A 15,990-nucleotide genomic window follows, 5' to 3' on the forward strand; every position below is an offset into this window, starting at 1 on the left:
GGTAAGCGGTTGGTGAGGGTGGATCGGTCCTTTGATCGCCAGCGTGCGCCCGCGATTGCGCCCGCACCAGCGCCGAGCGAGGCACAGCTAAAGGAAATCAGAGACAAAAAAAAAAGAAGGCAGGGGATATTAGAGATGAACGAAAAGAGATTCGAGGTGAAAACCACCACTTGCAACCATGACGATGATGATATAAGCAAAAACCTTTGGTAGCTAATATTTTCCAGGAATTTGGTAAATCGCAAGTGAAATCGATTATGATACCACTTGCGACAATGGTGGTTAACGGCCACGCCACACTTACTTGAGGATTTGAGCACAATTGGGCGTACTACAGAGTCAACGGTGACTCGTGGGTTGTGAATTATGGGATTTATTTTGTTTATAAGTGATTCCTCCTATTATGGTGGCGTGAGTTATGTTTAAAGTGGTGGCATGAGTATTGTCTCATTATGAGTTGTCTGCAGTACGATTTCTCACCGCATCTTTTCCAAGACATTCTCTAACCAATATCCCAATGTCTGCTGGTGTCCACGCCTACCGCAACGCCCTCCGAGCCACGCGGGTGGCGTTTCGCAACGACCTCCCCGTGCTCAACGCTGCCCGCCACAAGATCCGCGAGGAGTTTGAGGCCAACCGCGACGTCGCCGCCGAAGTTCAAGAAGAGCGCCTCAAGCACATGAACGAAGTGCTGAAGTTCTTGGTGCAAAACATCGTCCAAGGTGAGCCTCAGGATAACGGCAGAGTGATGTTACATTTCCACGACCGCACCGAGCTTGGCGACAACGAGACCATCAAGCAGAACCACCAGGACAACATGGGGTCGCTCGCCACCGCCAAGGGCGCCAAGTTTAAGAAGTGTTCCGATTAAGCACTACCGAAATTTACCAACACTACCAAATTCAAATATCACCAAGTTTACATCAATATACTTTTGATGCTGTATATAATCAAAGCTTCCCAGTTACCTCGAGAAACACGCCTGTGGTGTTTTTCTCGAACTAATACAAAATATAGTAAGTGGTTGTGTATGCGTAACTCCGCTGTAATCGCCAAGCGCTTCTCTCCGGAATAAAGTTTATGCTGCGTTTGACGTAAACGACCCAGATGCCTAACTCCAGTGTGGGGGTCACCTCAACAATTAGCATGAGATAAGCGCCAAAAGGTTCTTATCGATACCGACCATATATGAGCGGAAATCAATCATCAACTGAATGATTGAAATGATATCTTTCTTTAGTTTTATCCGTCAGCTCTGGGTCTTATTTTCTTGGTGAATTAAAGTACATTATGCTGGCTAGTATAGGGTGACATCGGAGGAGACTCCGGGAACTCCGAGACCCGCCCCGATCGAGAAGTTAGAGCTAAAATGCCGTGTCGGACCCGAATACTGGGAACCTCCGCAAAGTTTGACCGATCTGACCCCACAAGTACAGAATAGGGTTTTTCCCATTGTTTGCCAGCTACGGTTACAACCGATCGTAACGCCGAGCGCATTAATTACACTACAAACACTTGTATATCATAACTTAATGAGGAAGCTTTTCCACTACCCAATTCATCATCAGGGTCACAAGATACCCTGGCTGTGCCTTGGTGCACGGGGTAGTTGGCCTAAGCTTCCCCCTCAACCTCTGTGCGTACCGTATTCGGACATTAGGGTGTGCTACTGTCAATCGCGATGGCCGCTCACCCCTTTTGATTTCGGCATTAGCCCGCGGGGTGCATGGAGTCCCGGGATAGGGTTTGGGTGGTGTCGGGGCTCATAATCTTGACTTTAGACAACATCAGAGAACTGACGGTACCCCCACTCCCACCGCAAAAGGTAATCGCTCCCGGCCGTCTGTGGTCCCCCGCAACCCGCAGTTAGCCACCCGTGCCCCGGCGTAGACAGGGTGGCTGTCTCCGAAAACCTCTCGGCGATAGCCGCGGTTGACGTCAATCGAGGCATACGTTGGCGACCTACACGCCGAGCACCCGTCGTCCGGTAGCCCACTCGTACGATATGCCGTCAGTATCTGCCTCTGCCTGCCATCTCGCATCGACCCCAGCTTTCGCCCCTTACTAGTAGCTTTGACACTCTTGGCTGACAGGCTGACACAGCCCAGGCTCACACAGGGTAGTCACCGTTGTTTTTGCTCGGTTTCGGAGTTTGCTAGCGTGGGGTCTAACGCCGCCGTGTTAGCGGCTCTCGCCGTGCCATTCAGTTCACCCTCACCGCTCCGCCTTTTCTCTATAGCTTTGTTTAGTGTTTCGCGCTACCCCACAAAAATTGAGCACGCCCTACCCCTCTCTCGGTATGATGTAACCCTATTACCCCTCCACAAACCCAATTATCCTAAACGCCAAACGAACCGAAAACGATATAAAACGGCCCCCTACCCACCTCATTCTTTTTTTCCATTCCACATCGACACTTAGTTCCATACCAACACTCATGGCCACTACTGTCACCCCTCAACCAAAGCCTGTGGCCGCCCGAGCTGCCCCTACCGCTGCTGCTCAAGCTCAAGCTCAAGCTGTGTCTACTACTGCTCAGCCTGCCAAGCCGGGGATGCCGTTGCCCGTTAAAGCGACCGTTGCCATGGCGCAGGAAGTGAACCCGCCGTTGGTCGAGGACGCCGTCGACGAGGATATCGCCCCCGAGTACGTCTACGGCGCCGAAGAGGCCAACCCGGACGCGATCAAGGACACCGATGTGTTCGCCCTTGCTGGCCAGTGGGTGGACGCGTGGAACGCTGAGCTCGAGGCGTTGAACGCCGCCGACAGCAACCGCAAGCCCCAGTGGGACCACTTGGTCGCCGCCCACGCCCAGTTGAAGGACCAGTTGGCGTTGACGTTCGACTTCCACCAATACGACTCCCGCGACAAGATTGCCAAGGTGCTCACCGAGACCGCCCCGAAAGTGCACCCCCGCAAGTTTACCATCGACACCAAGGCCGACCCGCGCTACCCGAACTCGGTGTCGGTGCAGACGGTCCACCCCGCTAGTGGCAGCACTCCCCCCATTGAATGGGTGCAGGTGGTGTGTGACTTTGAGACCGACCAGGGGTACGGCAAGGCGCTTTTGCGGTTGATCTCCGTCAGCGACGACCAGGCTCCCGGCGGGCTCAAGGCCTACTGTATCTACACTGGTTTGGACCAGATTAAGGGCCACGAAGAACGCCTTGGCGCTCGCCGCGGCGAGGGTGTCAACCACGGCCAGCACGAAGGGCGCACCCTGTGGAAGGAGAACCGCGAAGCCGACTTCGAATGGGGCCAGGACAAGCAGCCGACGGTGCTTATCGTTGGTGGCGGCCAGGGTGGTTTGAATACCGCCGCCCGCCTCAAAGTGATGGGGGTGGACTCGCTCATCGTCGAGAAGAACGACCGGATCGGCGACAACTGGCGCAACCGGTACAAGTTCTTGGTGTTGCACGACCCCGTGTGGTACGACCACTTGGCGTACATCAACTTCCCCGACACCTGGCCCGTGTTCACCCCGAAGGACAAGCTCGGCGACTGGTTCGAGAGCTACGCCCAGCTGATGGAGTTGCTGTACTGGACCCAGCGCCTCGTGACGGGAGCCGAGTTTGACGACGCCACCAAGACGTGGACGGTCCAGGTGAAGAACTTGGCCACCGGCGACACCACTACCCTCAACCCCAAGCACGTCGTCATGCTGACGGGCCACTCGGGTGAACCCAACGTCCCCCAGTTTAAGGACCAGGACAAGTTCAAAGGCGAGATCCACCACTCGTCGCAGCACACCACCGGTAAGGCGTACCAGGGGGAAAACTGTCTCGTTGTTGGTGCCTGCAACTCCGCCCACGACATCGCCCAGGACTTCTACGAGCAGGGCGCCATCCCCACGTTGTTGCAGCGGTCGCTGACGTGTGTGATCAACTCGGAGATCGGGCTCAAGATCACCACCGCCGGCCTCTACGAAGAAGGCGGGCCCCCTACGGCAACCGCCGACTTGATCTTCCAGCTGATCCCGCTCAAATTGTTGAACATGGTGATGCAGCAGCAGTACCGCCAGACGTGCATCGCCGAGAAGGAGTTGCACGACTCGCTCAAGCGTGTGGGCTTCAAGATGGACGCCGGCTACGGCGGCACCGGGCTCTTCGGCAAGTACTTTAGACGTGGTGGCGGCTACTACATCGACGTCGGGTGCTCGAAGTTGATTGCCGACAAGAAGATCAACTGGAAGCAGGGGGTGGAAATCGATCGTTTCACCGAAAACGGCGTCGTCTTCACCGACGGGTCGACGATGGACAACGTCGCCTGCGTGGTGTTGGCCACCGGCTACTCCAACATGCGAGACACCGCCCGCCGCATCTTTGGCGATAAAGTCGCCGACCGCTTGAACCCGGTGTGGGGGTTGAACGACGAAGGCGACTTGAACACGATGTGGCGCGACCTGGGCCACCCCAACTTCTGGTACATGGGGGGCAACTTGGCGTTGCTGAGATTCTATCTGAAGATGTTGGCGTTGCGCATCATCGCCGAGGAAAAGGGGTTCATTGACCACTAGGATATTTATCGTTTATTTATTGAATGAAAGTTTACTAAAAGTTTTTCAATTTTTCATTTTTTAATGGCAATATGTTAGTAGGTAGTGTTGTCGTGGTTATGTAGCCCTGGACATACACTCGGATCATATCAACAGCGAGACTGATATCACTCCCAGTCCCTTAATGAACAGCTGAATGACCCGATGAACAGCTGAATGACCCAATGAACAGCTGAATGACCCAATGAACACAACCGGTTTCTTATGCTGAGTCGATGACCTCCTCAATACATCCACACCATTCGCCATTGCTGAAGATTCTCGATGAGAAGAGGGTGGTCTGATTCGATGACACAGCGATTGCGGTGGTGTCGTGCTCTTCAATGAACGTCATACATTGTCTAAAGCACTCAAGGAAGCGTTGAGTGATATATCTGTTACGTTGAAGGTGTTTGCGGTGTCCACTGTCCATGATCTGCTTGCTGATGATACCGTTAGCAAAAGCTAATACGCCAACGTCTTATCAACACTACACGAGATCAATTGGAGTATTCGTGATACTATTTATCTGATTGATGCTGCATAATCCTGTTGATTACATTTTGGTTACTTCTCTGTCTTTTACGGGAGGTGTTCGTCGCCAGATAATTGGCACCGCAGGCTGCTGCCAATGAGCACGTGGTGGTCGAGCCATTCTCGAGCAGTGGATTGAAACCCACACTCACACGTCCCCAGAAAATTAGCCTTATCGCCAAGGCTTATCCGCCAGTTGATCTCACCGTTGTCAAACTTAAAATGGCGGTTGAGCAAATGGCGTCTAAGGCTGGTGGCGTCGCGGAACACTCCGCCGGAAGGGGAACACTTCTCAAGCACCCAGAAGTTACACACATACCGCTTGGGGCGGTGGCATCTCTTTACGTGCTTTCGCCACTCTCTGGAGAGTACTCCGCACCTGGGACACCGTTTTCCTCGAGACACCACCGTCGACCTGGGCTTAGGCTTGGGCTTAGGCATGGGCTCAGGCTCAGGGCTATCGTTTGTGGATTCATTTTCAAGCGCTTCAGTCGTCTCAGATTCGTTAGACGGAATTGGTTCCTGTTGTGCTTGTTCACAAGCTAGTAAGTCAATCAAGTCCTGGGCGGTGTGGCCACTTTCCAACATGTCACGAGTTCTGGCAATTGCCCGTTTCCGTTGATGGTAACGAGACAGCATCACATTTACGGAGCCATTGGTTAAAGGAGAGCTTTCACGTTTTATTTGGGGTGAGTATAAGCTTTCTGATCACTCAAAAGTTTAATCGTTACATCGGTTTAACGTGGTGTCCACTCACCCCCAGAGCTTAACCAGTGACCACTAATTGAACGTGTCTGATGCTGCTGACCTATGGTGATTACTGTACAAAATATTACTCTCGGTGTGGCAATTGAGTAACTTCGATTTTGGGTCCCTCAAATTATATTGTGGTCGCTACTGATAAACATTTTAGGAATGACCCTACCAATTGTCAGGAAACAAGCTTTTGAGTTCTGGTTGCACTGAAGTGTCGGCCGCTTTGACAGGTAACTACAGCTCTCGCTGATGAGAATAGAAACCCGATCGCGATATTCTTGAAGCTGAATTCATCGATGTTCAAACAATACACTCTTAGTTTTCTCTTTACAGTTGAGTGAAATCGTCAATCATCGTACTAGTTAGCCATAGTTTGTCATTGTCTGACTATCTTAAGGTTTGACCACCAGTTGGCATTTTGAACATGATATAAAATTAGAGATTAATAGGAAACGATTACGATAACTTATGTTTCAAGTAAAACTACTCGATGAATGCATTGGTGATAGCTTTCCCACGTTCTATTGCCGATGGTCAGAACACTTTATTTGTTAAAGTCTCATTGTAGCGTAGACTAGCAAATATCAAGAAATGTAACAGGAAAAGCTGTCAAATTAATATGATATACAAGCGATACGTTAGTGAATAATCTCTGACCAGTTTTAGGCCGATGTTGGCACTAGGATTCTGTAATCTAATTCAACCCTAGGTGTTAGGGCGAGAGCCCTAATTCACGTGACCACTATCCTCGCACATTTGTTAGGGAGCGATGAATCTGCTTGTGTACACTCCCGCGCCCACCGCGTGCACTCCCAATTCTCACCTTTGAGAAATTTTCACCGCTTCCCTTGCCTCCCCATAACCAGTCACTATGCCTCCCAAGTTTGACCCTAATGAAGTGAAGTTCATCTACCTCAGAGCCGTTGGTGGTGAAGTCGGTTCGTCGGCTGCGTTGGCCCCTAAGATCGGTCCTCTTGGTCTTTCGCCCAAGAAGGTCGGTGAAGACATCGCCAAGGCCACCAAGGCCATGCCCGGGATCAAGGTCACCGTCCAATTGAGAATCCAAAACAGACAGGCCACCGCCTCGGTGGTTCCCGCCGCGTCGTCGTTGGTGATCGCCGCGTTGAAGGAACCTCCTAGAGACCGTAAGAAGGACAAGAACGTCAAGCACAACGGCTCGATCCCCTTCGATGAAATCGTCAACATCGCCCGCCAAATGAAGGAAAAGTCCTTCGCCAAGCTGTTGGAAGGTACCGTCCTCGAGATCTTGGGTACCACCCAGTCGGTGGGCGCCAAGGTCGACGGCAAGCCCGCCCACGTCGCCATCGACATGATCAGAGACGGCTCGCTCGTCGTCCCTGAGGAATAAGCAGCTGGGTGCAATTAAAAAATTGAGGGGTTGTATATTATTAATAAACATCGAATCGGAGTGTCCCCCCTCGTGGGGGGCATGTAGGTTTGCCAACACTCTGGTGCCAGCTTTCGCTCCTGTGACTGGTTCCTATTTTGGCGCAAACTAGATAGATAGCGCCTTACTCAACCGATTGGGCTTTTTTCACCGTGCCCTTTCAGTTCCATCTTTCACGCTAACATCCCGTAACCAGTAGACTGATCCAGATAACACCAGCTCTTCTTTAAGCCGACAGCTCTTCCTCTCATGTGATAACACCACCCAACAGTATTCCAAACTCTCCCGTATCTTATCAGTTCTGTTTTCGATTGCAATTGCTTTTGGTTATTTTCTTCTGATCTTTATATCCAGCACATCACTTAAAGCACACGAGTGGCTGCGCTCATGAACAACAAAGCTCATCGCTGAGGTAGTCACGACTGGAAGGTTGTAACTGGATTCGTGTTCACAGATTTGCAGATTTGCCCTACTAAAATTGCACTCTATTCACCTTATTCTTCTGAAGAACCCACCCAAAAATGTGGAAAAATTACGGATTCTTGATGTTAGCGACCCAGCCTTGATTCACTTTGGGGATACCGCAAAACTCGAGTACATTGAGTACGCCAAAAGTGCTTTGGTGCAGAGGTACGAAGCCGGTGAAGTTGTCACCCCACCGCAAGAAGGGCCTACATTATGGTGCCGCCCCGACATTTTGCAATTGTGGAAGCCTTCATCGCGGTAACATCCATAATGGTCATGATGCATTACCGGTTAGTGCCTTCAGCAGTCATCTGAAACTACGTAATGAGTAACGATAGCCTATTAACTTTTCATTTCCTACGTAAAATGCCTATTTAAAAAGTCACCACGCTGGGGAATCGAACCACACGGTACTTGTTCTCGACCAGGACCACCAAGTCAAGGTCGTCTCGCCGGCGTCCCGAGTCGTCGTAGACGTGAACCACGTCCAAACTGACTACGTCTTCGAAGTATAAGGTGCTCCGTACCATATACACGCCGTAGGCGGCGTCCCACTCCATTGATACCGGTCGGAGCCGCCAATGCTCATCATATGAATTAGCCTCAATCAGGCGGGATAGTGAGTAATCAGGATACTTTTCAGTGATCTGAGGCTTGATATTTGCCTGGTAGTGCTGGCTAGAGGTCACGCGGGTCAACGTGTGCCTCAAGTCGATGGGTAGCTGGGGTAACGATGGCCCGAACCCGGAGTGGGTGCCGATATATCTCACCACATACAGCTCGGGGTCGACCTCAGGCAATTTGTCTGTGAACGTTGGTGGTACCACCACCAATTGAGGTGCCGTCACCTCTGATAGTTTACCGATCAAGTGGATAGCTGGCAGTTCCAGCAATATCAGCTGAGCTATGGGCGCGGCGCTAGCCACGGCCAACGCCACGAACGTGAGCCACATCTGGTAACTTTAATTCTACAGATCCATCTTCGGTGGCACTGGCGCCGTATATAAGCGTAGACGGGGCAAACCATCGCGGCAGGGGCTTGCGTGGTGGTGACTACTCGGTAATGCGTAAGTGCAGACCAAGTACACGAAAAGATCTACAGACGAAAGGAGTTAGAGTTTGAAACTTTTTAGATTTGTACTAATTAGGTTTATGATTGCTTCTAGATTGGTTAGGGGTTTGGATTAGTGTGATAGTTCTTTGTCTAGAGACCTATATGGCACCACGTGTTGCTGATGGTAAAGCCAGGCGATGGTCTGTACTCGGCACCGTAGCTTGGCACCAACACCAAAGAGGATATGACTATTACAGCAACCGCGATTACTATTGTCAGCTTTACTGATTTCGATTTTGTCTCAATTTGCTGTGGCTTATTGCAGCATCATCAACTACTGGTGGGACGGGCCTTGGGACTAGACTCAAAGGAATAACATCAAAAACTAAACAGACGCTTAACGTTTGCCCTCCACAAAATCCATTTTAGGGAGTGGTTGGTTGCCTTACACGGTGGCATCGATTACCGATGACGGCAATAGCCCCGCGTCAGTTTTTGCGAGACCAAAGCAGACGAGACACGGGGGGTCAGCCGCGGGGTCGTGTGCGGCACAACATCGCCCCACTTTTAGGGTATGATGCTAGGGTCTTAGCGGGTACTCGTTATTCATTACCGTCTCCTTACCTATTAACCGTATTTCTATAAAAACCTTAGCCCGTCGCCGGCGACACCAGGGCGCCAGTGACGTCATCATATCCTTCATCATTATCAGATGGCGATCAAACGGTGATCATCGGCACCGGGTTCACCGCCGTCGCCAAAACCAGCTGGATGTAGTCGATGTCAAGATTGATGCCGTTGGCTTCAAAGTCCTGGAGCACCACCTCCCGGGTGGCGGGCAGAAACCGCAACAAGTACATCAACGTGTTGATGTCTCTCAGGGTGACGGCGCCGCCGAGGCACTGGTGGATGACTGGGATAAGTTGGGTGGCGCGGGCCTCGTCGAGAGGCGTTTCGAGCTCGGCGAGAAGTGTACGCAAGTCGGCCATGATATTTTGGAGTTTGACGGGTGGGTGACACCTGGGGGACATTTATATTGCGGGCGTGGCGGCCGAGGTGGCGGCACCCGGCGCCCCGCAGGGCGGGTGTTGCTGACACTGACGGCGGTCTCATTGGCTGCGTCGGACGCGAGGTCGGGCGTCTCAGTGTGCGGGATCGGTACAGTACGATCATCGGCGGTATCCGGGACGCGATGAGCTACGGACTATGTCGGGTTAAGCAAATCGTGTTGAGGCTGTCAACCCTGATACTACTCTATGTTTTAGCCGTCAATACTGTGAGATTCTTTTGTTAGTCTTTTGTTAGTTTGCTGATTTCATTGTTGTTATCGGAGGTATCGCACGGTCGCACAGTGTCAGCAGCATCGCCGCCGCTGTCATTGGCTCCGTTGTCGCTAGCAAAGTGCGACCCCGGTCTAGCTAGCCAGCGAATAGTGCGACCACGGTATAAGCCTTGTTATAGCAACTACTAAAGTGTCTGTCACTCATACTCTTTCAACTACATTATCATTTACGTTTGCCTTCATGTTCCCTTTGCCCGTTTGTCGGCTTATCGTTGGAACTCCTAGTATATTGATCGCAGTCAATTAGGTGTAGCTTGTTAGTCGCCGCGATTAACCGCTGTCAAATAATCGCACGGTATTAATCGCGGCGCAGCTATAGCACAAGCAGTGCGAAGATCGCACTATACTAATTATAGCGCGGCCGGTGCGACCAGTGATCAGCCGATATAGGGGATATTAGCTTAGCTAGTTGTATTGTACAGTTTATAGATCTTTTCCAATAGAAGCTTTTGACGTTTTAAATGTCTTTGTAGCCCTGGATTTCTCGAGATTCATGCGTATCTTCGTCCCTCTGTATCTACTACTTATCTCATTGATAAAACCGATAACAATCTTTCGGGAGAACCAATGCCATATAAATACGAATCAGATAGGCAGTGCGGATAAAAGGACGAGCGCTCCGGGATAAATGAACTTCGTGATCAATGCTTTCTTATTTGAAACCTTAGATAACCTCTACTCCGTAGTACCGTACCACGTAACGCCACAAAATCGGATAATCACCCGATCACGGATTTGCTTAAATGATACCCAACCATGGCTTCTTTGGAATTAGCGTAAACCACACTGTAATCGTATCACTGTGAACTGTGGCGTCTCCACCACCGTTTCCATAGCACACCACCCCCACCGTACCAAGTGCGAGTATACAAGAGTAACCACCACAACCCGAGCAGTGACACCGTACCGCCAATCGCGGCAGCGCACGTGGCACCAGGATCATAACTACTCCGACAACTACCAATCAATCATTGATATTAACTGCTCAAATACTCCTCCGATAATCCTTCTCGTAGTCTATTTATTCTATGCCACTGTCTCTCTCCCTTGCTATGCTAACAAATACCAAAGGTGGGGGAGGTGGGGGGTCTCGCCGGGGTCTCCTTTATTTGTCCCAAAGGAAATCCCTGATCCTTGATCGGGCGCTCGCTCACGTGACCTCCCCTGGGGGGCGCGCGCACTAAGGATGACGCTCCCTACTAAAGCTCTCTCAGTGGCAACTGCTGTGGCACTACCCTTCCCACCCCCACTTCCCCACGAGTTATCTGGCTCTCTATAGCCGTTTGACAACGACTCACTTGCCTGCTCTGTACGTGTGAAACGCGTGTTTTGTTTTACGGGCTCTGGCCACGCCGCTAGCCTCCCCGCCCGTCTTCCCAATCCCCACACACACACACACCCTCCTCCCCCCTTACCACCCCTAAACCAGAAAACAACCACCAAAGAAAACTACAAACAGACCCAAAACATTCAAAGGAAAATACCAAACAAAGCCTCAAACATAACCGAGTGACTATTACGGAAATATACCATCGCTGTTCATTCCATTAATACCAATTATTTGTCATGTCTAAAGATACCATTGGCGCCTACACCATCGGCGCCGAGATCGGCAAGGGCAGCTTTGCCACCGTGTACAAGTGCTTGGACAACCGCACCCACCAGGCGGTGGCGATCAAGCTGATCGTGCGGTCGAAGCTTAAGCTGCGCAAGTTGGTGGAGAACTTGGAGGTGGAGATCTCCATCCTTAAAACGATGCGCCACCCGCACATCGTCATGCTCTTGGACTACTACCAGACGGCGCTGCACTTCCACTTGGTGATGGACTACTGCCTGATGGGCGACTTGCTGTACTTTATCCGCAAGCGCCACCTTCTCGTCAAGTCGCACCCGGTGATCGCGCTGTTGCTTCAGCGCTACCCGCTGGCGCCGGCGCTGGGCCCCGGACTCAACACCACGGTCGTCATCCACTTCCTCCAACAGTTAGCGCTGGCGCTCGAGTTCTTGAGGGAGAAGCTGTTGGTCCACCGCGACATCAAGCCGCAAAACCTCCTCTTGTGCCCCCCAGCCCATTCCCAGGAGCTGTTCGCCGCCGCCGGCTACGCGGGGCTCTGGGAACTCCCCATCCTCAAAATCGCCGACTTTGGCTTCGCCCGCGTGCTTCCGCTGACGCTGCTTGCCGAGACTCTTTGCGGGCTGCCCCTCTACATGGCGCCGGAGATCTTGCGCTACGAAAAGTACAACGCCAAGGCCGACTTGTGGCTGGTGGGCGCCGTCCTCTACGAAATGAGCTGCGGGCGCCCCCCGTTTAAGGCGCTGAACCACATCGAGTTGCTCAAGACGATCGAGCGCGCCCAGGACCGCATAAAGTTCCCCCTGCCCACCACTCAAGAAGTGCCGGAGCCGCTCAAACGGCTCATCCGGCTGTTGCTCCGCTACAACGCCACCGAGCGCATCCTGTTTGCCGAGTTCTTCGCCGACGAGTTGGTCACCACCAAGCTCGAAGGTAACAACACCCCGCTCGCGCCGGAAATGGACGAAAACCTCTACATCCTGGAGTACATCCTGCCGTTGCCGCAACTGGAGCGTCAGGCACACCCACATGCGATGATCGAGTCGAAGTTCGCCGACAACCAGCCGCTGGACGAGGCGCGGATCATGCAGTTGATTGACAAGCTGTCGCCGCAGCCGCAGGACCCGGCGGAGGCGGGTGCCGTCAAGGCCGCCACGGCGCTGGCTCTCGCCGATCTGGCACCGGCGCCACCGCTCGCCCCGGCGATGCTGCTGCCGGCGCCCGACGCCATGGCCGACTACGTGGTGGTGGAGAAGCGCGCCGTTGAAGTCAACGCTGTTGCCGACGCCATCACCAACGACCGCCGCGCCAGCGGCGACCAGGGCGGTGGCGCTCACCCGGCGCTCCAGATCGTCAACCGGCGGCGGCCGCTGTTTGACCGCCGCATGATCTCGCTCTCGCCGCTGAGCGCGTTGCTGAAGGCGATCGGGCTCGCCCTGCATCGGTTGTTCGGCACCAAGGCCGACGACGACCTCCCCGAGGCCATCGCCGAACACACCGGCGCCACCTTCTCCACCGTGATCAGCGCCCCACCGGCAGTGGTGGCGCAGCACATGGCCCGGCCGCCAGTATTGCCGCCGCTGGCCCGGGCGCCGGCGCTGCTGATGCTGGCGCTGACGGCAGCAGTACTGGGCGACGCCGAGGTGCTCCAGCGACTCGAGCTGCTTGCCACCAAAGCCCACGCTATCATCCTTTTCGCCGACGTTAAGTTCAGCCAATTGGTGCCGATGCGCCCTGACGACAACGACGACGGCGACGGCGCCGCCGACACGTTGGCGCTCCCGCTGAAGATGGTGGTGCAGATCCTGGAGGAAGGCGTCGCCCTCTACGTGAAGACGTTGCTGTTGCTCGCGCGGGCGATGGAAGTGGCGCTGGAGTGGTGGTACCACGAAGGGATGCACGCCGGCGTCACCCAGAACACCGGCGCCATCAACGAGTTGGTCCAGTGGGTGCGCGACCGGTTCAACGAGGCGCTCGAGCGGGCGGAGTACCTCCGGTTGCGCCTCGAGGACGCCAGCCATGACAGCGGCAGCAGCGATAGCGAGCACGCGCCGCCGCTGGCGACGGCGCTGCAGGCAGCGCCGATCATCGCTCTGAAGCTCATCTTTGAGCGTGGCCTCGAGATGCTGCGCAACGCCGCCATCAACGAGTTGGTCAAAGAGGACCTCAAAGGGTGCGAGTTGGCGTACCTGACGGCAATCTGGATGCTCGAGGCGTTGCTCGACGACGAGGGCGACGACGAGGCCAAGCTCGACACCCACGACCGCCAGATGGTCGAGAAGTTCATCGTGCTGATCGGCAACCGGTTGGCGGTGCTCCGCAAAAAATTGGAACTCATGGTGTGACTGTTGATACGTGTGAGACGATTTTAATAAATACCCACATAGACGCCGACCTCTACGATCACACTATACTTGCTAGTCTCAAGTAGTTGTTTTGAAAATACTTACCAAGTGCCACCAATACAACATATACTGCTACAAATTGGTTGAGCACTGGCTACAGATTTTTACCTTAGTTGCTAGGCGTGATTCTTCGTAGTGAGCAAACTGTTTGGTGGTCTGCGAAAGGCCAGCGAGAAATGATTAGCAGGGTGCAAACATTTTACTGGTGAGGTGCGAACATTTTACTGGTGAGGTGCGAACATTTTACTGGTGAGGTGCGAACATTTTACTGGTGAGGTGCGAAAGTTTCATAGGAGGGTGCGAAAGATTTACTTGGGTGCGAAAGAATCATTAGAGGGATGCCAAAGGACTATCTGTGGGTGCAAGCCAAGATCGCCCTATAGTAATGCAAACTGGCAAAACTAGACCAGAAATGTAGAGTTGTGGGGGACGTAGCACTAGGTACCTGATGATGTAGAGTAAGAGAAAGTGGAAGCCAATAGCCGGAGACTTAGATTACAGAGAGGAGATGGAGGCCACCATGCAACTAAATTAGCGGTGATGATGGACATTATGAAAATGGTGATGATTGTTGTGTGATGATATCGAAATTTGAATGGATTGAATTAGTTATGGCCATAGACTCAACTAATATCCCTAAATTCAATGGTTTGTCACTTGTCATGATTTTGACCTCACTATGAACAATTGTAGTCAAAAATCGAAAATTTCGTTTTTTCAGCTTTCCTACTAAATTAGCTTATCATGATTCAGCATTTCAAACCCCAGGTCCGTGGAGACATGGCATTACCCTCAAAATTCAATTTCATCCTTCTATTGCCAGTTTCGCACTTTATTGCCTGGTGGACCAACCCTTACCCCACACAAACATGATTAAGTTCCTTATTCGGCTAGCGCTGCTCCCCTTGAAACTAGCGTGGCTCACCATCCAATACTACACCACGGGGACCTGTTTCGACAATGAAATCACCCGAAAGTCGCTTTGGCGGACGCTCAATTGCGGCATTTTCCAACACATGGGCCCGGGGTTAAATATGACGGTGGCGCGGCCCCGAGAGTCAGTCCAGACAATAATCCGCCGATTAGCTCCTAAATGGTCGCTTCCAGGTATCGGCCAGATGTTCCCTTGTTCGACAAACGCCACCTGGCTCGCCCAGGGCCCCCAATCGGAGTTGGCGGTGCTCTATCTCCACGGCGGCTGTTTTGCCCTCCAGCTCCAAGACAGTGCTGTCGAGGCGATGGCTAACCTTCATTTAGCCATGGCGAAGCTTTACAATCGCCACATCTCGGTGGTGGTGGCCGACTACGGCCTCACTAGTGAACACGTTACCTTCCCCACCCAGGGCGACCAGGTGGGCGCCGTGTACCGCCAATTGCTCAAGGATGGCTACCAAAACATTGTGGTCATGGGCGACTCCGCCGGAGGCAACTTATCGTTGATGCTTTTGCACTATATTGACCAGCATAAGCTTAAGTGGCCCCGGGCGGTGGTGGCGATCAGTCCGTGGCTCAACACGACGGATAAACTGATCAGGTCGCTGGCCCACTTGGGGAAGGACGTATTCTCTTACGACATGATCGATTATTTCGGTGCTTACTACGCCAACGGCGCCGACGACGAGTTGCTTAATCTTACCCACGCACCGTACTTGAAGAAGTACCCCCCGTTTGTCGACGGGAACGTGTATTTCATCTGTGGAGAGTATGAAGTGTTGTTTGATGAGATTGCTGAGTTCATTGGCACCTACGCCAAGGAGCACCCAGATAACGTTCTCATCGATCCGAAGGGGGTTCACATCGGCTGGTTCATCAGCGAGACGTGTGCTTACGGCACTCTTGACACCTGGATTCACATGCCCACCTCTCAGCGCGTGTTGGCCTGGTTGAGTAAGATCACGACCTAATGACACTTGGGAACT

The 15,990-nt window shown here is 52.8% G+C and overlaps 7 protein-coding genes across 7 annotated transcripts; 5 read left to right on the forward strand and 2 right to left on the reverse strand. All coding sequences in view use genetic code 12, as the record gives it.

The window, feature by feature from the left end:
- Positions 1-517: 517 nt before the first annotated feature.
- Positions 518-871, forward strand: DIURU_005096 (uncharacterized protein; the record flags this gene model as incomplete). Its single annotated transcript, XM_034158040.1, has 1 exon — positions 518-871. The coding sequence occupies one exon, from the start codon at positions 518-520 to the stop codon at positions 869-871; it is 354 nt and encodes a 117-aa protein (XP_034010093.1).
- A 1,566-nt stretch (positions 872-2,437) lies between these two features.
- DIURU_005097 (flavin-containing monooxygenase) lies at positions 2,438-4,516 on the forward strand (the record flags this gene model as incomplete). Its single annotated transcript, XM_034158041.1, has 1 exon — positions 2,438-4,516. The coding sequence occupies one exon, from the start codon at positions 2,438-2,440 to the stop codon at positions 4,514-4,516; it is 2,079 nt and encodes a 692-aa protein (XP_034010094.1).
- Positions 4,517-6,695: 2,179 nt separating this feature from the next.
- RPL12 (60S ribosomal protein uL11) lies at positions 6,696-7,193 on the forward strand (the record flags this gene model as incomplete). Its single annotated transcript, XM_034158042.1, has 1 exon — positions 6,696-7,193. One exon carries the CDS (start codon positions 6,696-6,698, stop codon positions 7,191-7,193), a length of 498 nt encoding a protein of 165 aa, XP_034010095.1.
- Positions 7,194-8,071: 878 nt separating this feature from the next.
- DIURU_005099 (uncharacterized protein) lies at positions 8,072-8,650 on the reverse strand (the record flags this gene model as incomplete). Its single annotated transcript, XM_034158043.1, has 1 exon — positions 8,072-8,650. One exon carries the CDS (start codon positions 8,648-8,650, stop codon positions 8,072-8,074), a length of 579 nt encoding a protein of 192 aa, XP_034010096.1.
- Positions 8,651-9,470: 820 nt separating this feature from the next.
- DIURU_005100 (uncharacterized protein) lies at positions 9,471-9,740 on the reverse strand (the record flags this gene model as incomplete). Its single annotated transcript, XM_034158046.1, has 1 exon — positions 9,471-9,740. One exon carries the CDS (start codon positions 9,738-9,740, stop codon positions 9,471-9,473), a length of 270 nt encoding a protein of 89 aa, XP_034010097.1.
- A 1,919-nt stretch (positions 9,741-11,659) lies between these two features.
- ATG1 (serine/threonine protein kinase) lies at positions 11,660-14,011 on the forward strand (the record flags this gene model as incomplete). The annotated part of the gene is made up of 1 exon (XM_034158047.1): positions 11,660-14,011. One exon carries the CDS (start codon positions 11,660-11,662, stop codon positions 14,009-14,011), a length of 2,352 nt encoding a protein of 783 aa, XP_034010098.1.
- A 929-nt stretch (positions 14,012-14,940) lies between these two features.
- DIURU_005102 (uncharacterized protein) lies at positions 14,941-15,975 on the forward strand (the record flags this gene model as incomplete). The annotated part of the gene is made up of 1 exon (XM_034158048.1): positions 14,941-15,975. One exon carries the CDS (start codon positions 14,941-14,943, stop codon positions 15,973-15,975), a length of 1,035 nt encoding a protein of 344 aa, XP_034010099.1.
- Positions 15,976-15,990: the final 15 nt, after the last annotated feature.

Source organism: Diutina rugosa (genome assembly GCF_008704595.1).
Source record: "Diutina rugosa strain CBS 613 chromosome Unknown scaffold38_size132560, whole genome shotgun sequence".
In the NCBI taxonomy this organism is placed as follows: Eukaryota; Fungi; Ascomycota; class Pichiomycetes; order Serinales; family Debaryomycetaceae; genus Diutina; species Diutina rugosa.